The following is a 24150-nucleotide window of genomic DNA, read 5'->3' as shown; positions in this document are numbered from 1 at the left end:
ATTCACATATATATCATCAAGTACCCATACATTCACATATATATCAAGGATCAACACATTCACATATATATCAAGTATCCACACATTCACATATATATCAAGGATCCACACATTCACATATATATCATCAAGTATCCATACATTCACATTTATATCATCAAGTACCCATACATTCACATATATATCAAGGATCCACACATTCACATTTATATCATCAAGTACCCACACATTCACATATATATCAAGGATCAACACATTCACATATATATCAAGAATCCACACATTCACATTTATATCATCAAGTACCCACACATTCACATATATATCAAGGATCAACACATTCACATATATATCATCAAGTACCCACACATTCACATATATATCAAGGATCAACACATTCACATATATATCAAGTATCCACACATTCAGATTTATATCTTCAAGGATCCACACATTCACATATATATCATCAAATATCCACACATTCACATATATATCATCTTGTAATATTTGTTATTAATCTCACATGGATCTAATACTGATACATTTCTGATGAATGTTTGCCTCTCTCCAAAACAAACTATGAAGGAAGCAGACCACAAACTAGAGTGAATGAGTGAGTTGGGTTTAACGCCGCATTTAACAGTATTCCAGTTATTTCATGGCGTGTCAGCTTAATGTGGGAGGAAAGTGATGAGGTCTCAGACGTTTACCACTTCGGTGAAACCCACAAGCATGGGCATGGTGCTGACAAACCTAGAAACATAATCAGGGCGAACCGGGATTCGAACCCACAATCATAGGTTTCTGGCGTGTCCAAGGGACACATCTCTGCAGAACGAATCGCGGTGCCTTAGATGATTGGGCCACCCGTGTCACTAGCTATGTGTATGACCCCCTGTGATATGAATTGTTTGGTTCCTGCATATTTGGTACTACTGGGAAGACATCTTGGCATAAAACTGTCTGAAGGCTCCTGTCTGTACACAGGCTGACAACCCTCTTTTGGAATGAAATGTTTATTTAGAAGGTATTCAGGACATAATTCAACTTCAAATCTCACCCTCTCATGACACAGGAACATGTTGTACAGGTTTGCGTCTGTGAATCAATATATATACTCACTGCCAAAAGAAACGCGAACTATAGAAACATATGGAGAAGTACTTTAAGAAGAGATGTTTCAAATGTGTACCAATTAACGACAAAACTAACAATCAGTCAACTGTTACCACAGAGTGTCTTTATAAGCTGCATGTGATTTCCCAACTTTACAAGCTAATCCTGCATGAGACAAATGGTGATCTTGAGTCATGGCTCTCTGACATCACATGTGATGCATTCATAAGCGTCGGTTCACACAACATACCAGAATGTTCGTTTGTGCATCAAACCAATCTAATATCTCTTGAATATGAGTAATTCTTCATATATTAACCAACATGTATGGTAATCGCGTTTCATTTGTCGGTGAGTAAAGTTAAAAGTCCTGCTACGCACATCAAATGTTACACAACATGTGGAGCAGGGCTTTTAACTAATCAATGTGGCGTATTAACCTAAAATCAGTAAGAGCATTAAAGCTATGGATAGTATTGTTGATGATGAGGTTGGGAAGGTCAGCATCTGTGTTGGGTGCCTGTTAATGAAGTCCTAACCTTCAGGTGTTGCTGTGTTTACTAACAGTGGTGTTATTGCAGTGATTGTCTCAAGATTGGGTTTTGTAATCCTTAGTCATGCCAGAATATTTCTTACATGACCACAACACCATAGGGGTTACGTGAACAACATTGTGTTATCCTATGATAATCAGTTATACCATCACCATAACCAACAGCTGCCACCATGTGACCTACACATTGTGTGATAAACAAGATTGCACACGTTTTGTTTCGCTACTTAGGCCTTATATATGTTTATAATTACCGTATTTGACATAATAAGCGCCCAGGGCGCTCTCAAAATTAGAAAAAGGGAGATCTTATTAGAATATTATTTTGGTGAAAAACAAGAGGATTAAAAGATCATAAATTTCATGGTTTATGCTGACAGCCTGAAATGTTTATATACGACAGGTATATTTTTCCAGGATCTAAGTTCCCACAATTAAGGATGCATATAACATACGTATTATACACGAATAAATAAGTCTTGTGTACAAGAAGGGGTGCTAATTGGGATTGTTCACAAGCCAATATATTGGCAAATATCGCCGTTGGCGCTTATTAGAGCGGGGTGCTTATTATGTAGAATACGGTAGTTTATGAGACCGACCAAATCAAAACCTGATCATAAAAATATTTTTTTGACAATATTTTGTTTTTGCTGATTCTGTTTTCTTATATATATAAAAAAAATTATAAAAAAATCTTTTAGTATCTTGCCAAAACATGTTTGTTTTTTCACTGGTAGCAGTACTAACCAGGAAATTCTTTTCAACCATGTACACTGAATTTTTTAAACCATCAAGTGAAACTTAATGCTGATGGAGATCACTCCTTGCCCTTCACCTGTTGTTAACCAGGCACAAAAGTGATGGGTGAGTTTCCTCGGGGTTGAACTTTGACTGGCAGTTCAACAAGAGGTCGCTGAGCATGTTTAGCTTTCACTAGCTCCTCTGCGATGTTGATGTCGATGTTCCCTGTAGTGTCGTACAGATCCACGTGTAGACAGCCACTCCACGATCTGGAAAAAATCCCAACAATAGAACACCAAGGCTGTGTAGCTCACCTGAATTATGAATCATTAATATTATTCCACCAGATTCTCTTAGTATTTGTAGGAATCGTTCATACAAAGTTACTGATTCATGCGCCATCTTGAAGTTTGTCAATTTTTCCAAGGCCGCAGACCCCTTCTTAAATTACTGACTTGGCATAACGAAACAAATAGCTCAGTTGACTCAAGTTTTTGTGGATATACCTCTGTGACATCATGTACCGTTCACAACAAAAGATTTCACTCTATACGCAATTCTTTCTATGTGGGGCTTAAAGTTATCAATCAACACTCGCAGTTTCAAACGATATGTCGAGAACCAAAAACGTTGACATCAGACAGATGGAGGTCGATGGACAACACGCTACGACAAAAGCTCACATGACTTTCATCCAGCTGAGCAAAAAATGAATGTTATTAATGGGTGAACGTGTGGGATTTAACATCACTTTGAAAATATACTTAGTTATTAACAGCTGGCGGAGGGAAGCCAAAAGTGGCGCAGCTTGTTGGCATTTACACTTTGGATGAAACGCGTGACCATGGGGATGGTGAAGGACGATGATGAAGGCAAACATGGGACCCGAACCCATGATGGATTGTGGCATAGTTTTTTGATTACATGTGTTGCACAGTGGAATATTTACTATTAACAATGATGAATTCCCTCACTGTTGTATGCGGGGAAATAAACGTGACTATCTTGATATGATGAAATAATTCAGATAATAAATTCGGGAAACTAAACATGAATCTCTTCTTAAAAAAAGATGAAAAAATGTTAATGTGACAAAATTAACTAAATATGATTCTCAAAATCTGTTGCTATCAAACTATCAGTTTAGCCCTATTTTGGCTAGCATGCTGTGTCCTATTGCGACATCCTATCGTAACTAACACGTTCTACTCCGTCCTATCTTGATGATCTATAAAACGAAATTGTTCAATGTACGTCCTATTGCGACGACATGTCAAACCAAACTGACAAATGTTCGTCCTAACAAGCTGAACTATCAAACAAAAGTCACGAATGTACATCCAAACGCGACGACATCTCAAAACCAAAGTGAACTTAACTCAAGTAAGTCCGATTTTCCACGTTTTGCACGTGCTCGGACAGCACGTGCCATGTAATACTTTTCCCTTTTCTCCGCGAAGCAAGATGCGTTACCGCTATCTGTTCAAGCTTAACATGTCTTCAAACCAACATGTTACAGATAAAACTCATGACGAGTACGAAAACTCACTTCATCCTGATCAGGGCTACCAATGTCTTCCCATCAACAAGGTCACGGAAACAGGTCCTGGAACAACAAATGACAACTCAGCTGGGAGTTACTGTCACACAGGCTGAAGGGATTGTTATGACAAGTATACAGTAGGCAGTACTACAGATCAGAATATAGAGGATTCATCACGAGTGTTTTTTAATATGGCTAATATCAACCGAGTCTTAGTTAATCGGTATTTGCCGAGCCTTTGGTGAGGCAAATACCGATTAACGGGACGAGGTTGATATTTCCCATATTAAAAAACACGAGTGATGAATTCTATTTATCATTTTCACATTTTTGCTTCCAAATTAAGGAATAATTGCATTAAACATTAACATCAGCAACTTGTCGAAATCTTACGTATAGATCGTGCGTAGTCATGGATAAATGCTTAAGTTAAATGATAAAAACAAATATACCCCAGCTTGGCAATGTACAACACTGAAGCCAGCCTGTGTCTATTCTACACTGCCTGAAAACAGTTCCTTTTTTACACCTTGGAGTCTTGACTCCTTAAACCTTTCCACATACAGTAGAACATGGATATAACAAACTACAAGGGACCGGAGAAATCAGTTCATTATATACGTTGTTCGTTATATATGTTCCTGCTCGGAAACATCCACCATCTTGGCTAAAGCAAAACACAATACACATACACGTTTATACACGTTTCCTCCCACATCTACCAGGGCACCAACCCTTTCTGTGTCACTGATATGAATTCATTGCTATCCATAAGGACTGCTTATAGCATGTGGGATATGGGAACCAACATGATTAGTGGAAAAAACTGTACTGTTCCCCTATCTCACCTGTACTCAACACTACACAATGTCCTGACTCACCTGTACTCAACACTACACAATGTACTGACAAACCTGTACTCAACACTACACAATGTCCTGACAAACCTGTAATTAACACTACACAATGTACTGACACACCTGTAATTAACACTTCACAATATCCAGACTCACCTGGATTCCTCCGTCCACTGTCCCTCCTGTCCTTCTGGGTCTGTGTCGACCAGGAAGCACTCGACGGCCTGGGGGGTGAGGTGGAGGTACTGGTCCTCCAGAGTCTGGATGTCGCGTTCACTCACCCACTCCGTATGGCCAAAGTCAACGAAGAACACCTGCACAAACACCAACACCAAAGTTTCAACTCCTTCCACCGATAACCTCATCTCCGTGGTAATGTGAGGTGAATAGGGTTTAACGGTCATGATTATTGTGCTTATATAGCAATGAGCATGGAGGTGTGTGTGTGTGTGTGTGTGTGTGTGTGTGTGTGTGTGTGTGTGTGTGTGTGTGTGTGTGTGTGTGTGTGTGCATGTGTGTGTGTGTGTGTGTGTGTGTGTGTGTGTGTGTGTCTGCTTGTACTAAATGCTTGGGCTGACAAATGGTTGCTTCATAGCAAACCATGCTGCAGATTACCATGGATACCCCACTGAAACACAGTGTACTGACTCCGAGCCACATGCCGCGATTTAACTGGAATACTGTTGGTGAATAGGGTTTATCGGTCATGATTATTGTGCTTATATAGCAATGAGCATAGAGGTGTGTGTGTGTGTGTGTGTGTGTGTGTGTGTGTGTGTCTGCTTGTACTAGATGCTTGGGCTGACAAATGGTGGCTTCATAGCAAACCATGCTGCAGATTACCATGGTTACCCCACTGAAACACAGTGTACTGACTCTGAGCCACACACCATGATTTAACTGGAATACTGTTAAAAGATCAAAGCTCGCTCACGACAAATTGGCAACGAATTGGATCGGGTGGTCAGGCTCACTGACTGGGTAGATGCATGTCATATCCCAATTGTGTGGATCGACGCTCATGATATCAATCGCTGGATTGTCTGGTCCAGATTGATTATTTACAGACTGGAATATTGTTGAGCGCTGCGTTAAACAACAAACAAAGCGAACAGCAAGGACAATGAATACCATAACATATACTACACAAAATAAGTTAAAGAACATGATTCTTTCATGTTACTATTGTTAACCACAGTAATATGAAAGAATCAGGTTGCCCTTAACCATTAGAATAGTTATTGAAAAAATCATTTACTCTCCTCAAAAAATCAACTCTTCCTGCTTGGCGTGCGATCCAAGCTCCACAACATACATAAGCATGGTCATGAATTCATTGATCATCACCACGTCAGCTGTTTCTGTACTGTCTATTTTCACTGTTTACATTCGCAATGTTTTGCCTTTAATGATAAGCTTGTCATTAAATTTGATGAATTTGAGTCAACCAACTTGACATGGTACCGACACAGAAACACCAGCTCCAGCACAGTTAAATTGTTTATTGGACTCTTAGTCAGGTAATTTATGTGCATCGACTGATGTGACAATAGACTCCAGGAAGTTCAGACAAATGAAGTGCCACAGCACTGTAGCTCACCTGGATATGTATTCGACAGATTTAGAAATTTCAACGAAGACAGCCATTTTACAAAGTTGGTGACAGCATTGATATTCAAATACATATTTCTGCATAAATATTTTGAGGACAATAAACTTATATTAAAATCCTTGATTGGCACCAATTATGACGTCATCATGTGAAGAGTGAGTGAGTGAGTATGGTTTTACGCCGCTTTTAGCAATATTCCAGCAATATCACAGCGGGGGACACCAGAAATGGGCTTCACACATTGTACCCTTGTCGGGAATCAAACCCGGGTCTTCGGCGTGACAAGCGAACGCCTCAACCACTAGGCTACCCGACCGCCCCTCATCATGTGAAGAATGATAATGCCTATTTAAGCATCCTCAGTCTGGCAAGAATATGGAGTCAAATATGCATAAAATATGCAATTTATGACCATGGCCAAAATACAAACTTCAAAGTCTAAATAATTGCAAAAAATGGAACAACTGTCTTTTCAGGTGAACATGCTCATGATGGAAGTCAGTCAATGGACAAACACGTGAACCTCAGATGTGTCACCTCATCACCGCAAACCTGTTTTTCATTAATTTCATGATTTACAGTAAAATTAGTAGCACAATTATTTGCAATAATAAAGGAACAAACCTCCACTTTTTCATCTTCGGGTGAGGTGTCGGTGACCTTCGCCCGGTACCAGCCGATCACATCTCCATTGTTAAACTTGGCTGCAACGGCCTGGCCTGGCGCCAGAAGCGTGATGTCTCGGTCACTGAAGGATTTGTTCATGTAGTTGGCACTGGATCATAAAAGAAATGATTTTGGGTGCATTCCTTCAAATGGTGATCAATGGACACTTCAAAGTAGGGATGTCAAGAGTTATTAATTTGTTTAATCCACTCCATTGTACAAAATTGACAGATAAGTGTTTAGTTGTAATATCAATATAGTGATAGTGACAAGTATTTGTCACAAAGTGACGAAATGTGCCCCGCCTGTATATACACCATAGTACCAAATATGAAGACAATCCAGCGATTAGTTCTTGAGATATTGTGGCAACACCGTTTTCCAACTCCAAAAGCAGATTTGCCTGCTGTGACCTTGAAAATGAGGTCAGGTCACCAAAACCGACTGGTGTCTGCAGTGTCTGTATATACACCATAGTCCAAAGAATGAAGACAATCCAGCGATTAGTTCTTGAGATATCGTGGCAACACCGTTTTCCAACTCCAAAAGCAGATTTGCCTGCTGTGACCTTGAAAATGGTGTCAAGGTCACCAAAACCAACTGGTGTCTGCGGAGTCTGTATAAACACCATAGTTCCAAATATGAAGACAATCCAGTGTTTAGTTCTTGAGATATCGCGGCAACACCCTTTTCCAACTCCAAGAGCAGATTTGCCTGACGGACGTACGGACTGTCGTGAATACTATATCCCCCGCTTCGCGCTTTGGCGGGGGACAATAAGAAACCAATATCTCTGATATACATGAATCACAAATTTCTATTTAGTTTAGAAGCTCATTGTCCTGTCATATCATCTTTCTCACAGACTTTCATACCTGAGACGTAAAGTTAACCTGACCTGATGCTTTAATGCCATCTGGTACAGAATCTGATTGATGCAAAGAATCTAAGTGTTCAACATGACACCTGAGGTGAGGTGAGGTGAGGTGAGGTGAGGTGAGGTGAGGTGAGGTGAGGTGAGGTGAGGTGAGGTGAGGTGAGGTGTGGTAGGGTGTGGTGAGGTGAGGTGTGGTGAGTTGTGGTAGGGTGGGGTGGGGTGGGGTGGGGTGGGTTGTGGTGAGGTGAGGTGAGGTGAGGTGAGGTGAGGTGTGGTGTGGTGAGGTGTGGTAGGGTGGGTTGGGGTCAGGCGAGGCGAGGTGAGGTGAGGTGAGGTGAGGTGAGGTGAGGTGAGGTGAGGTGAGGTGAGGCTAAGCTCGCTACCGTATGGGAGAAGGGTGTATGTGAGCAATATCAAGCAGTGTGTTTGTTGTTAAACGCAGCACTGAGCAATATTCCAGCTTCATGAGAAAAGAGTGGGGTAGGAGGAAGGCTGAGAGCTTTTTTTATTTTTATAATATATTTTTTGCAAAAGGAAGTGCCAAAGAATTTACTCTTTTTCTCACAACACATATCCAGTGAACATTTCATTTTTTGGAGGTAGCACTGAGGAAAAAAAAAAATGTCACCATTTTTTATGGAACAAATTATTTGAAACATCGGGGATCTGCCTTACCTCGAATTTCACAAATTGTCGGGAATCCAACCCTGATCTTTTCCATCACAAGTAAATACTCTAACAACAAGGCTACACTATGTCCCTCACAACACAACACTATGTCCCTCACAACACAAAACAACACTATGTCCCTCAAATCACTACACTATGTCCCTCACAACACTACACTATGTCCCTCACAACACAACACTATGTCCCTCAAAACACAACACTATGTCCCTCAAAACACAACACTATGTCCCTCACAACATTACACCATGTCCCTTACAACACAACACATGTCCCTCACAACACAACACTATGTCCCTCACAACACTACACTATGTCCCTCAAAACACAACATTATGTCCCTCAAAACACAACACTATGTCCCTCACAACACTACACTATGTCCCTCACAACATTACACCATGTCCCTCAGAACACAACACTATGTCCCTCACAACATTACACTATGTCCCTCACAACACTACACTATGTCCCTCACAACACAACACTATGTCCCTCACAACATTACACATGTCCCTCACAACACAACACTATGTCCCTCACAACATTACACCATGTCCCTCACAACACTACACTATGTCCCTCAAAACACAACACTATGTCCCTCACAACACTACACTATGTCCCTCACAACACAACACTATGTCCCTCACAACACAACACTATGTCCCTCACAACACAACACTATGTCCCTCACAACACTACACTATGTCCCTCACAACATTACACATGTCCCTCACAACACAACACTATGTACCTCACAACACTAAACTATGTCCCTCACAACACAACACCATGTCCCTCACAACACTACACCATGTCCCTTGCAAGGCTACACCATGTCACTCACAACAATACACCATGTCCCTTGCAAGGCTACACCATGTCCCTCACAACACTACACCATGTCCCTCACAACACTACACTATGTCCCTCACAACACTACACCATGTCCCTCACAACACAACACTATGTCCCTCACAACACAACACTAAGTCCCTCACAACACTACACTATGTCCCTCACAACACTACACCACGTCCCTCACAACACAACACCATGTCCCTCACAACACTACACCATGTCCCTCACAACACAACACTATGTCCCTCACAACACTACACTATGTCCCTCACAACACAACACTATGTCCCTCACAACACAACACTAAGTCCCTCACAACACTACACTATGTCCCTCACAACACTACACCATGTCCCTCACAACACAACACTATGTCCCTCACAACACAACACTATGTCCCTCACAACACTACACTATGTCCCTCACAACACAACACTAAGTCCCTCAAAACACTACACTATGTCCCTCACAACACTACACTATGTCCCTCACAACACAACACTATGTCCCTCACAACACTACACTATGTCCCTCACAACACAACACTATGTCCCTCACAACATTACACATGTCCCTCACAACACAACACTATGTACCTCACAACACTAAACTATGTCCCTCACAACACAACACCATGTCCCTCACAACACTACACCATGTCCCTTGCAAGGCTACACCATGTCCCTCACAACACTACACCATGTCCCTCACAACACTACACTATGTCCCTCACAACACTACACCATGTCCCTCACAACACAACACTATGTCCCTCACAACACAACACTAAGTCCCTCACAACACTACACTATGTCCCTCACAACACTACACCACGTCCCTCACAACACAACACCATGTCCCTCACAACACTACACATGTCCCTCACAACACAACACTATGTCCCTCACAACATTACACCATGTCCCTCACAACACTACACTATGTCCCTCAAAACACAACACTATGTCCCTCACAACACTACACTATGTCCCTCACAACACAACACTATGTCCCTCACAACACAACACTATGTCCCTCACAACACAACACTATGTCCCTCACAACACTACACTATGTCCCTCACAACATTACACATGTCCCTCACAACACAACACTATGTACCTCACAACACTAAACTATGTCCCTCACAACACAACACCATGTCCCTCACAACACTACACCATGTCCCTTGCAAGGCTACACCATGTCACTCACAACAATACACCATGTCCCTTGCAAGGCTACACCATGTCCCTCACAACACTACACCATGTCCCTCACAACACTACACTATGTCCCTCACAACACTACACCATGTCCCTCACAACACAACACTATGTCCCTCACAACACAACACTAAGTCCCTCACAACACTACACTATGTCCCTCACAACACTACACCACGTCCCTCACAACACAACACCATGTCCCTCACAACACTACACCATGTCCCTCACAACACAACACTATGTCCCTCACAACACTACACTATGTCCCTCACAACACAACACTATGTCCCTCACAACACAACACTAAGTCCCTCACAACACTACACTATGTCCCTCACAACACTACACCATGTCCCTCACAACACAACACTATGTCCCTCACAACACAACACTATGTCCCTCACAACACTACACTATGTCCCTCACAACACAACACTAAGTCCCTCAAAACACTACACTATGTCCCTCACAACACTACACTATGTCCCTCACAACACAACACTATGTCCCTCACAACACTACACTATGTCCCTCACAACACAACACTAAGTCCCTCACAACACTACACTATGTCCCTCACAACACTACAATTTGTCCCTCACAACACAACACTATGTCCCTCACAACACTAGGCCATGTCCCTCACAACACTACACTACACATGTCCCTCACAACACAACACTACACTATGTCCCTCACAACACAACACTATGTCCCTCACAACACTACACTATGTCCCTCACAACACAACACTAAGTCCCTCACAACACTACACTATGTCCCTCACAACACTACAATTTGTCCCTCACAACACAACACTATGTCCCTCACAACACTAGGCCATGTCCCTCACAACACTACACTACATCATGTCCCTCACAACACTATGTCCCTCACAACACTACACCATGTCACCACACCAGTGAGTTTCCTAGGATGCACTTACTTCATGCTTCTGATGAGGTCCTCCAAGGTTTCCTCGTAGTCTTCATCATCAACTGTGGCCAAAAGGACATGGCAGTTACAGATGAGCGATGTTACAATGCAAAACACAGCACGTTGAATATTTCGACCAGACGTTTGTGTAATAGATATATTATGTCATGTGACCTGTAGACATGATGAATTTTGGAAATAACATGAAGCATGAGGTTTCACTATTAAGACTACTTCCTGAGCAGACAGCAAGCCATAATAAACAAACATGAAGCGTATCATGCATGGCACACCACACATATAACTATAACATTCATAAGATTGGAGGTCTGAGGTCAATAAATATGGTGTACAGGAATATCAACATTTCCCGCTCGCTGGTATCTCCAAAACAATCTCTCGAACATTTTGTCAACTACATTTGTTACATTTTTTATTTGAAACTAAATTATCTATCAGTTGACAATGATTAAGAAAGAATGTCTTTACATAAATATTAGCTTCCACGGTGATGTGGACTTCAATCGGGGTTGTTATTGTGATTTGAAACCTCTGATCTACCAATCTGAATTGAGTATTTTTAAAAGTGATGGTAGAATTATGCAAATTTTAATTGTTATAATTCTAAAGACATAGCCCACCTCCATTTGGTTGTTCTTTGAGCTGTTCAATAGGTTTGCTGCCAAAGGGAAGTGTGAGGTAGAAGTGACGTGGACTGAGGATGCTGGTGACCTCCACAGCAACCATGGACCCCTCGTCTGGCAGCAGCTCTATCTGGTCCTCCTCCAAGACGACCACGGCCTCCTGGTCCTGAGTGATGCCTGGAACAAGCAGAGAGTTGGTCGTAGGAGTCAAGACGTAGTCAACAAGTTTGTAAAGGAGTGAGTCAAGGAGACAGTGGTTCACAGAGAGTCAAGCAGACAGTGGTTCAAGGAGAGTCAAGCAGACAGTGGTTCAAGGAGAGTCAAGCAGACAGTGGTTCAAGGAGAGTCAAGGAGACAGTGGTTCATGGAGAGTCAAGGAGACGGAGAGTCAAGGAGAGTCAAGCAGACAGTGGTTCAGAGAGTCAAGGTGACAGTGGTTCAAGTAGAGTCAAGGAGACAGTGGTTCAAGGAGAGTTAAGGACACAGTGGTTCAAGGAGAGTCAAGCAGACAGTGGTTCAGAGAGTCAAGGTGACAGTGGTTCAAGTAGAGTCAAGGAGACAGTGGTTCAAGTAGAGTCAAGGAGACAGTGGTTCAAGGAGAGTCTAGGACACAGTGGTTCAAGTAGAGTCAAGGACACAGTGGTTCAAGGAGAGTCAAGGACACAGTGGTTCAAGGAGAGTCAAGGAGACAGTGGTTCAGGTAGAGTCAAGGAGACAGTGGTTCAAGGAGAGTCAAGCAGACAGTGGTTCACGGAGAGTCAAGGAGACAGTGGTTCAAGGAGAGTCAAGGTGACAGTGGTTCAAGGAGAGTCAAGGACACAGTGGTTCAAGGAGAGTCAAGGACACAGTGGTTCAAGTAGAGTGAAGGACAAAGTGGTTCAAGGAGAGTCAAGCAGACAGTGGTTCAGAGAGTCAAGCAGACAGTGGTTCAAGGAGAGTCAAGGACACAGTGGTTCAGAGAGTCAAGGTGACAGTGGTTCAAGAAGAGTCAAGCAGACAGTGGTTCAAGGAGAGTCAAGCAGACAGTGGTTCAAGAAGAGTCAAGCAGACAGTGGTTCACGGAGAGTCAAGCAGACAGTGGTTCAGAGAGTCAAGGAGACAGTGGTTCAAGGAGAGTCAAGAAGACAGTGGTTCAAGGAGAGTCAAGCAGACAGTGGTTCAAGGAGAGTCAAGAAGACAGTAGTTCAAGGAGAGTCAAGGAGACAGCGGTTCAAGGAGTGTCAAGAAGACAGCAGTTCAAGGAGAGTCAAGCAGACAGAGGTTCAAGGAGAGTCAAGCAGACAGTGGTTCAAGGAGAGTCAAGCAGACAGTGGTTTAGTGAGTAAAGTAGACAGTGGTTCAAGGAGAGTCAAGGAGACAGCGGTTCAAGGAGAGTCAAGGAGACAGTGGTTTAGAGAGTCAAGCAGACAGTGGTTCAAGTAGAGTCAAGCAGAAAGTGGTTTAGAGAGTCAAGCAGACAGTGGTTCAAGGAGAGTCAAGCAGACAGTGGTTCAAGGAGAGTCAAGCAGACAGTGGTTCAAGGAGAGTCAAGGACAGTGGTTCAAGGAAAGTCAAGCAGACAGTGGTTCAAGGAGAGTCAAGCAGACAGTGGTTCAAGGAGAGTCAAGCAGACAGTGGTTCAAGGAGAGTCAAGGAGAGTCAAGCAGACAGTGGTTCAGAGAGTCAAGGAGACAGTGGTTTAAAGAGTCAAGGAGACAGTGGTTCAAGGAGAGTCAAGGAGACAGTGGTTAAGAGAGTCAAGCAGACAGTGGTTCAAGGAGAGTCAAGCAGACAGTGCTTCAAGGAGAGTCAAGGAGATGGTGGCTCAAGGAGAGTCAAGGACACAGTGGTTCAAGGAGAATCAAGGAGACAGTGGCTCAGAGAGTACATAGGAATAGACACCCTGGAGAATGTTATTGAACCAGGATGGTAGGGAACCCATGAAGATCCGGGGTAGAATAGGTCTTCAGCAACTTTTGCTTGCCATAAAAGGCTTGTAAGAGGGGAATAACGGTATCAGGTGGTCAGGCTTGCTGATTTGGTTGATGCATGTCATTGTATCCCAATTGCGTGCTCATGATGTCAATCACTGGATTGTCTGGTCCAGACTTGATTATTTACAGTCCGCCATCATGTAGCTGGAATATTGGTGAGTGCGGTGTTAAAGAACAAACAAACCAACAAAGGATGGTAGGGACGTTGGCCGTAAGGAAGCTATCTGAGACATTATCCTCAGCCAGTGACAGTGCAGGTAATGCTGGTGGTTTGGTGCCAGAAACGGGGCATGGGACAACCAGCTTGGTGTCCCTCTTAGGTTTCGTTGCAGGGGAGAGCCTGCGTTCCGTGGACTTCAGACGCTTGTCTACGTCTACATCTTGCTTCTGGCACTTGCATAAATGGTAACGGATTTATCCGTGTGATGGGAGCATTGAGAACCATGTTGATCTTGACTTCTTCGCCCACAACAATCACAACATGAATAATGAGGGTCCAAGGTGGAGAAAGTGAGTCTGCACTTGCCATTCAATTTTCATGTTCAGTACTCATCGTAATTCCAACAGATTGATACAATACTGGAGGGAAATCCAAACAAAAACACAATAAACAGTAATCTCTAAGAACCACGTCTCTCAGGGGTTTGTAATAGCCATGGTCACGGTTGATTAACGGTTGGAGCCACAAGCTGGAACAATCAGGAGCAGTGTACCACATTCTGTGCAATTGTGGACAAGCTAACATAGGAGAAACATCTAGGCCCCTCAAAACCCGAATTAAAGAGCATCAAAGCTCAGTCTCCAAAGATGACTCTAAATCAGCTCTCTCAGACCACATTCGTGACAACCAAAGCCACAGCATTCAGTGGGATAAAATCAAAGCCCTCACCACCAACCTCAAAGACTTCAAAATCAGAAAACTACAAGAAGCCATCAACATCAAAAGACTCTACCCGTCTATCAACCGTGACCAAGGCTATTACATACCTGCGGCGTACCATCAACTCATCACCTCTACTGTTAATGCTCCGCCTACTATATATATTCTGTACTATGTCACTCATTCAGTCTTGCTTGACAACGGTATAAGGATCTATACCGAAACATCGCTTTTTACAGTATTAAAGAAGCTGTTATCCATAAATTGTGTCTACCTTGTCACCCGTCAACTTCCAAGTAATGCCTATCAAACAATTTGACCTCAATCAGCTATAATCCTGTAGTTTATATTACTGGCTTCATCCTTTGTTTATGTCACTGACTTCACCAACGATTGTCGTTACTACCCTTGTGTGTACATAACAGACTTCTCCACTCCAGTATAACTACATCTGACATCTACTCTACTGTATAAACATTGCCTCCTACCTGTATATATACTTGTCCACCATACCCTGTATATCACTTGCTTTGATAATGGTGTTAGAACCTACACTGAAACGTCGCTCCTAGCTCTTAATTGTAATAAAGAAGTTGTTCATCCATAAATTCTTATCCTTATTAAATATTACTTGTAACATTAGTATTTACAATGTCAAGCTCTAAGGTTACACATATTTGTATGCAATGTTGTTATCTAGTCAGAGCTGGGGCCACATTGTTGGTAGCATGATTGCGAAAAATTTCTCTGGCTGCTAGTTGAGTTCTTTTACCAACAAAAACTTTATCCTTTCATCATGGACAGACAAATAATACGGAATCTGATGAAAGCAAACATTACAGGATCTGGTAATTGTAGACTTGGTACAATTTCCGGCAACACGCGTGTTTACCATTTTAGCATGATAATCGTACAAAATCAACAGTCCGTGAAAAATAGAACGCATCACAAGATAGGTTATATAGTAGACACTGCAACAAAATCTACGTATCAGTCAATAAAACGTTTGGTAACTTTTGGCCATGTCCCCAAAAAGGTTTGTTTCAGAGGGTGATTTGGGCACGTGAGATTTTAACACAATCACTTGGACATTTAAATAATGTCGATGAATGTTATGAATTTTTCTCCTGGAAATTGACGAAATCTGAAGGTTACTTTAAGTCCAACTTGATGAGAGAATCTCTATCTAATCTGTCTGTATACAAGAGTAGTGATTGAGCTATCAAAACAATATACCATGGAATAGCAATTTGGAACTTTGTGAGTGAGTGAGTATGGTTTTACGCAGCTTTTAGCAATATTTCAACAATATCACGGCGGTGGACACCAGGAATGGGCTTCACACACTGTACCCATGTCGGGAATCAAACCCGGGTCTTCGGCGCGACGAGCGAACGCTTTGACCACTAGGCTACCCGACCGCCCCCTTGGAACTTTGTATTTCTATGTCAGGTACACACCAATGTGAGTTAATGTCAAACTTACTGCAATGGAAAGGAAAAAATATAAACATGAAAAAAATCCCAAAATAGCAAAAAGGCACCAGTTGACAACCTGGTCTTTGTGTGTGCAAAATTTCATGTAAGAATACCCATCAGATTCAGAGATATGGTTCAGACAAACACACCACTATGAACAGAATCAAGTCAAACTTGTTGCCATGGAAACATTCTAAAAATAGCATATGGCCCCACTTTATCCCCTGATTAATACATCTACCAAGTTTGGAGGATGAATCTTGAATAGTGTTTTAGCTCTGTTCCGAAAGAGTGGAGAGAGTCACGCACGAGCGGGTAATTCCTCGCACCACCCCACATTCAAACAAAATAATCCCTGTCACTGAATTCTGGTGTTTTCACATTGCATTTTATGCAATAAAGGAAAACGTAGCCTGAAAGCCTCTTCCCCTTTATTGGAGCTGTGATGAGTGACATACAACTCACCTCTATAAAGCCATAACATAGCAATATATTAATCATATCAATATATACTGGGACATTTTTAATTCCAATATGGGAATTCTACTGACGTATGCTGCAGAAATGGGGCTAAATATACCTGTCAGGGATAGATAAATCACAGGAACCTCATTGATTGAATTGAACCATTAGTAGATAGCATCAGCATTAATCCATGCCATGGGGCAAAGTGACACACATATCTATCTGCCAGGTCAGATATTGAAGGGCTCTACACTGATCCTGGGGACAGATCTGCCCTGGGATGCTGCCCTGGAAATTTCCAATGGGACTTTCTGGTCAGAACATCCCCGAAAGAAAGTGAAGTGAAATCAGTGCTGGAGCAGGCAAATATTATCAGAGTATGATATTTCTGTTACTGCATTAAATTCATCTTTTCGTCACCTGTACCATTCCAAGCGTTTTAACATTGTTGATATTTTATACATCCTGTCGTTTCTGAGTACCATGGCATCTACAGCCAAGTGGGTATACGCATGAGAGTAGATTTGTGATCTGTGTCTATCTTTTGGTTAAAGATCACAATATTTGGAATTGAGGTGGTAAAGAAACAAGGATGAATCATTTTAGGAACCTGATATCTCATTGGCTCACGAACCCATGCTTCTTGCATTTAGATGACTGTCATCTTTATGAGAGCTCTCTGATTTCAATGAGATTGGGTTTCAAAACACCGATAAGCAGACCTATGACATGAGTAAAGGGTCACCTTGCCAGGACTAAATCGACATTGATCTTAAAAATGAGTACTTATATGGTATGCAAGGTTCATACAGATATGGAGCTAAAATATTCAAGGCCTTTTCAAGGCTGCCACCTGTCATTTTCTAGTCTTTTTAAGCTGGGTTATCAGCGTTATTGGGTCAATATTTTATTAAATCCAGCATACTACACATAATTCGTAAGACCTAAAAAGCAGCACGATCATTACATATTTTCCAACAGGATTTATTTTTCACCTAACAAAAAATTAATTAAAGTCTCTCATGAATTCTTCTGGGTCTTTGGCACACAAATCTATCACTGTGATAAATTTCACGTAAACATCTTTGGTACATATTTCTGTGCGCTTAAATGCTTTGGTTTAAAGAAGTATATGTCATTTTGTACAAATTCAAGTCTTTTGAAGCTATTTTCATGATTTTCAAGGCTTTTCAAGGTTAACATTAGAAAACAAGGTTTTTTAAGAGGGCCCTTAAAATTCCAGCCTTTTCAAGACTGTATGTTTACACTGACACATACCACAACCAGATGTATCATGAAATAAGATAGTTCCTCAAAAGAAAGGTGACATAAGTGTGTGTATGCTCAACGTGCTCTACAGTAACATCTTTTGTAGTTTGGTAACCACAAATATATTCAAGTAATATCATCATGAGATGAGAAAGGCCTGTGAAGAACTATCTCAGTATGTCAGTCTCAGTGAGTGCATCGCAATACATTTACATCAAGGACAGAACGTCGAAATGGCCGACACGATAAACGTGATGGGTCAGATCTAAAAATATGTTGTTAATGAACCTGTGGCTATCACAATGGTATCTTATCATTGATCTGAACTGGCTGATCATTAAAATGTCATAATGAAGAGGTAAATTCATAAATTGCTGTAGATTGTCAATGTCAGTCTAGACACGTTTCAAGTCGATAGTTTGGATGTGCATTTCTTCATGAGGGTGTGTCGTTGCTAGGATATTTGTGAACAAGCATTGAGTCAAATATTTTTCCACTGTATGCTATTAACACTGAGTTCAAGATTAAAGTGTCTTAATGATCGGAAATAGGGCTGGGACGAGTCCAAATTTACTACCTGGGTACCAACCCTACTATTACCCGACCCTACCCGGGTACCCGGTTTTGGTCTCAAGAGATAGGTACAAATGTCCAATTGGGAATAGTTTGACCGAAGCCTGGCAAAATATATTTAGATACTCAAATAAAATGATCTGGTCATGCATACATTGAAGTTGACTGAAGCTCTATCTCTATTCAAACATATAAAGTCAGAAGGAATGTGTGAACTAGTCACTTATAGTGCAACTGTGGAAGTTCTAGATAATTTTTGCTATTAACAATATATCACGTGACTCACCACAGGTCCGGGTAGTACTGTGGGCACCTGGGTCCTACTCAGGAACCAACCGACCCGGGTAACCGAGTTACCCGTCCCAGCCCTAATCGGAAACAATGCTCATGTACTTTATTCGTGCTGGGGAATTCCCAGCGGTTTCCCCGGGAAATGGAAAGTAGTACATGAGTGTTTGTCATTTCAAAAATCCAGTCTTGTCAAAAACATAAGAATGTCAAAATGTGTGTTTCATTCATTTATGAATGTCAGTTTCGAGGTCATGTGACTGATATCTTGTCCAATGGAAAAGCCGTAAATCATGCAAACTTCACATACAAAATTATGAGTACATGATCCACTCCATCTGGGCACAATGACAAGTGTTATAAGCCAGTTCCAGACGAAATCAGCGATAATTTATTTTTCTTTAAAAAATTCAATCTCTTGCATATACGTTGTAGATACTTCACAGCTTTTCAACATTCTGTATACATAAAGCTTGAACATTTCACCCTCCAAACAGCTGAAACATTTCCTGTCTTCGATGGTTAAGCGTAGATAAGCTCTGGTTTTTGTGACAAATACATCCATGTTATCATTTTGATAAATACCAACTGACAACTGCCAAATTATATGATTAGACTAGTAGCAGACGTATTATGATTTATAAATCACTTGGCAGTGTAAGAGTGCAACAGCTCGCTGTCGAAAAGTGGAATCCAAATCCGAAACAAAATAATTCCACAAACAGTCATTATAAACTGTTATCCTAAGACAAAATATTATGCAAATAAGTATGCATACCGTAACTGATAAATATTTATGGTCAGATGATAATATAGTTCATGTAGTCATAATATCACAAGAATATGTAAAAGTGAGAAAAATATATTTCAAAATTTGTTTTATTATAGCATTCATATTTTGTATGTTGAATCGCATGTTTGGGCATCATTGGAGTACAAAACTTGATAGAAAAGCTTGAAAATAATGAAGAATTAGTGTACTGATTTATAAAAATAGGCAAATTCCATAATTTTTCTGCAATTCTGTGGCAAGTTACATTTTCTGCAAATCGCAGAATCGCAGAATTTGTCTGGGACTGACAAGCCAAAAGATAGATCCTGACTGACCTATTCTTCCAGGAATATCCAAGGGATTGTCCATAAAGCAGAAGAAGACAAAAAGGTTATGGCGCCGCTTTTACAATACTCAAGCAAACTCACGACAGGGGACAGAAATCTTGTACCCGTGCATGTTGGGAATTGATCCCAGGTCTTTGGCAAGACGAGCGAATGCTTTAACCACAAAGCTACCACCCTGCCCTGTCCACTAAAGACTACATCATTAAAGTGTTCTTCTCTCACCTGAGGTGTGCTGGACATGTCTGTATGGGCAATATGTTCCCCGCCAACATTTGCCTGGAGTGTTGAAGTACCTGCAGATCCTCTGCTCGTCCCTAGCCTCTGAAAACACATACCGTCATAGTCACTTCACAAGTTCAATACTGTTCCTTGTCAATCATAAAGGTAAACACAATTACAAACAAAATAAACAACAAGCAAAATGAAGGACACTTCATCAAAGCTGTCATGTTAAAGAGGCACCTGTCAATCAAGCAACTTGACTGACCATCAGAAAATCAGTGATTTTGTTTGTTTGTTGTTTAACGCAGCACTAAGCAATATTCCAGCGGTCTGTAAATAATCGAATCTGGACCAGACAATCCAGTGATTGATATCATGAGCATCGATCCACGCAATTGGGAACGATGACAGGCATCAACCACGACATGCAGCGAGCTGGAAAGTCTGATGTTGTTGTCAGATCATTTTTACAACAACTTTACATTATATATAGCAGAGCAATTTACAGGATAAAACATGTGTTTGTGGAAGACTTACTAACTTCTTTTAAAAACATGTGTGATGGGCTCTGGCAACAGGTTAATTAGATACACCGACTTGAACTACTTGCTGACATGTCTAAAACTAAAACCTGGACTGTCCTTGATAACATCATTTGTGTAATCTTTTGATCCACTTGTTTGTTTGTTTGTTTGTTTGTTGTTGAACAACACACTCAGCAATATTCCAGGTGTAAGATGGCGGTCTGTAAATTTTCAAGTCTGGACCAGACGATTCTGTCAGTTGCCTCTTACGATAAGCATCATAGGTTAGTTAGTCCCGATCCTGTTAGTCGCATTTATGACCCACACTTGTCACAACACACCACAAGCGTTCCCCATTGCTATCTTTCCAGAATGACCCAAACATTAATAGAAGCACCCAATATACTGAACACAAATAGTTAGGCCTCAATAATACTTTGGAGGATATTTTTATGAAATTGTGTCTCCAGTTTTCACAACAAAATATATCACCAAATATATTCAGGATCCCTACCTTTTTTTGTTCAGTATGGATAGATATATTCATAACAAATCATAAAATACTTAGGTAAAGCAGCTTCTGAAATATTCTCATGATGCTGTAAAAAATTAGAATCTTCTCAGGTCTACACAAAAAAATGGACATGCTGGATGTTCTCAAAATTAATAATGGGCCACCCAAGAATTCCTCGGCTTTTTTCAGAGAAAAAACAATGTATGAAGAAAAGAATTTATGGATGTCAAATTATTTATTATGAGGAACACAACGTTTCGGAGTAAATGTTTACTCCTTCATCCTTCGGAGTACGTGTTTACTCCTTCATCCTTCGGAGTACGTGTTTACTCCTTCATCCTTCAGAGTACGTGTTTACTCCTTCAACCGTGGAGTACGTGTTTACTCCTTTGTCCTTCAGAGTATGTGTTTACTCCTTCAGCCTTCAGAGTACGTGTTTACTCCTTTGTCCTTCAGAGTACGTGTTTACTCCTTCAGCCTTCGGAGTACGTGTTTACTCCTTCATCCTTCGGAGTACGTGTTTACTCCTTCAGCCTTCAGAGTACGTGTTTACTCCTTTGTCCTTCAGAGTACGTGTTTACTCCTTCAGCCTTCAGAGTACGTGTTTACTCCTTTGTCCTTCGGAGTACGTGTTTACTCCTTCAGCCTTCAGAGTACGTGTTTACTCCTTTGTCCTTCAGAGTACGTGTTTACTCCTTTGTCCTTCGGAGTACGTGTTTACTCCTTCAGCCTTCAGAGTACGTGTTTACTCCTTTGTCCTTCAGAGTACGTGTTTACTCCTTCAGCCTTCAGAGTACGTGTTTACTCCTTTGTCCTTCGGAGTACGTGTTTACTCCTTCAGCCTTCAGAGTACGTGTTTACTCCTTTGTCCTTCAGAGTACGTGTTTACTCCTTCAGCCTTCAGAGTACGTGTTTACTCCTTCAGCCTTCAGAGTACGTGTTTACTCCTTTGTCCTTCAGAGTACGTGTTTACTCCTTCAGCCTTCAGAGTACGTGTTTACTCCTTTGTCCTTCAGAGTACGTGTTTACTCCTTCAGCCTTCAGAGTACGTGTTTACTCCTTTGTCCTTCGGAGTACGTGTTTACTCCTTCAGCCTTCAGAGTACGTGTTTACTCCTTTGTCCTTCAGAGTACGTGTTTACTCCTTCAGCCTTCAGAGTACGTGTTTACTCCTTTGTCCTTCAGAGTACGTGTTTACTCCTTCAGCCTTCAGAGTACGTGTTTACTCCTTTGTCCTTCGGAGTACGTGTTTACTCCTTCAGCCTTCAGAGTACGTGTTTACTCCTTTGTCCTTCAGAGTACGTGTTTACTCCTTTGTCCTTCGGAGTACGTGTTTACTCCTTTGTCCTTCAGAGTACGTGTTTACTCCTTCAGCCTTCAGAGTACGTGTTTACTCCTTTGTCCTTCAGAGTACGTGTTTACTCCATCCTTCAGAGTACGTGTTTACTCCTTTGTCCTTCGGAGTACGTGTTTACTCCTTTGTCCTTCGGAGTACGTGTTTACTCCTTCAGCCTTCAGAGTACGTGTTTACTCCTTTGTCCTTCAGAGTACGTGTTTACTCCTTCAGCCTTCAGAGTACGTGTTTACTCCTTTGTCCTTCAGAGTACGTGTTTACTCCTTTGTCCTTCAGAGTACGTGTTTACTCCTTTGTCCTTCGGAGTACGTGTTTACACCTTCAGCCTTCAGAGTACGTGTTTACTCCTTTGTCCTTCAGAGTACGTGTTTACTCCTTCAGCCTTCAGAGTACGTGTTTACTCCTTTGTCCTTCAGAGTACGTGTTTACTCCTTCAGCCTTCAGAGTACGTGTTTACTCCTTTGTCCTTCAGAGTACGTGTTTACTCCTTCAGCCTTCAGAGTACGTGTTTACTCCTTTGTCCTTCAGAGTACGTGTTTACTCCTTCAGCCTTCAGAGTACGTGTTTACTCCTTTGTCCTTCAGAGTACGTGTTTACTCCTTCAGCCTTCAGAGTACGTGTTTACTCCTTTGTCCTTCAGAGTACGTGTTTACTCCTTCATCCTTCAGAGTACGTGTTTACTCCTTTGTCCTTCAGAGTACGTGTTTACTCCTTCAGCCTTCGGAGTACGTGTTTACTCCTTCATCCTTCAGAGTACGTGTTTACTCCTTCAGCCTTCGGAGTACGTGTTTACTCCTTCAGCCTTCAGAGTACGTGTTTACTCCTTTGTCCTTCAGAGTACGTGTTTACTCCTTCATCCTTCAGAGTACGTGTTTACTCCTTTGTCCTTCAGAGTACGTGTTTACTCCTTCAGCCTTCGGAGTACGTGTTTACTCCTTCATCCTTCAGAGTACGTGTTTACTCCTTCAGCCTTCGGAGTACGTGTTTACTCCTTCATCCTTCAGAGTACGTGTTTACTCCTTCAGCCTTCAGAGTACGTGTTTACTCCTTCAGCCTTCAGAGTACGTGTTTACTCCTTTGTCCTTCAGAGTACGTGTTTACTCCTTCATCCTTCAGAGTACGTGTTTACTCCTTCAGCCTTCAGAGTACGTGTTTACTCCT

The 24150-nt window shown here is 41.6% G+C and overlaps 1 protein-coding gene across 1 annotated transcript in view; it reads right to left on the bottom strand.

The window, feature by feature from the left end:
- Positions 1-2121: 2121 nt before the first annotated feature.
- The window catches only part of LOC124116088 (tudor domain-containing protein 1-like), a 92382-nt gene continuing 70353 nt past the window's right edge, over positions 2122-24150 (bottom strand). The window contains exons 11-17 of the mRNA XM_048401670.1: positions 20599-20697; positions 12329-12508; positions 11698-11749; positions 7053-7203; positions 4973-5130; positions 3966-4022; positions 2122-2685 (exon numbers count right to left, since the gene is read on the bottom strand). Coding sequence (XP_048257627.1) covers positions 2517-2685; positions 3966-4022; positions 4973-5130; positions 7053-7203; positions 11698-11749; positions 12329-12508; positions 20599-20697 — 866 coding nt within the window. The 3' untranslated portion in view covers positions 2122-2516. The remainder of the gene's footprint in view (positions 2686-3965; positions 4023-4972; positions 5131-7052; positions 7204-11697; positions 11750-12328; positions 12509-20598; positions 20698-24150) is intronic.

The sequence above is a fragment of the Haliotis rufescens genome, unplaced genomic scaffold, assembly GCF_023055435.1.
Source record: "Haliotis rufescens isolate VD_foot unplaced genomic scaffold, xgHalRufe1.0.p SCAF_23, whole genome shotgun sequence".
NCBI lineage: Eukaryota > Metazoa > Mollusca > Gastropoda > Lepetellida > Haliotidae > Haliotis > Haliotis rufescens.
Note: the sequence above shows the minus strand (reverse complement) of the source record. Positions and strands in the feature narration are given on the sequence as shown.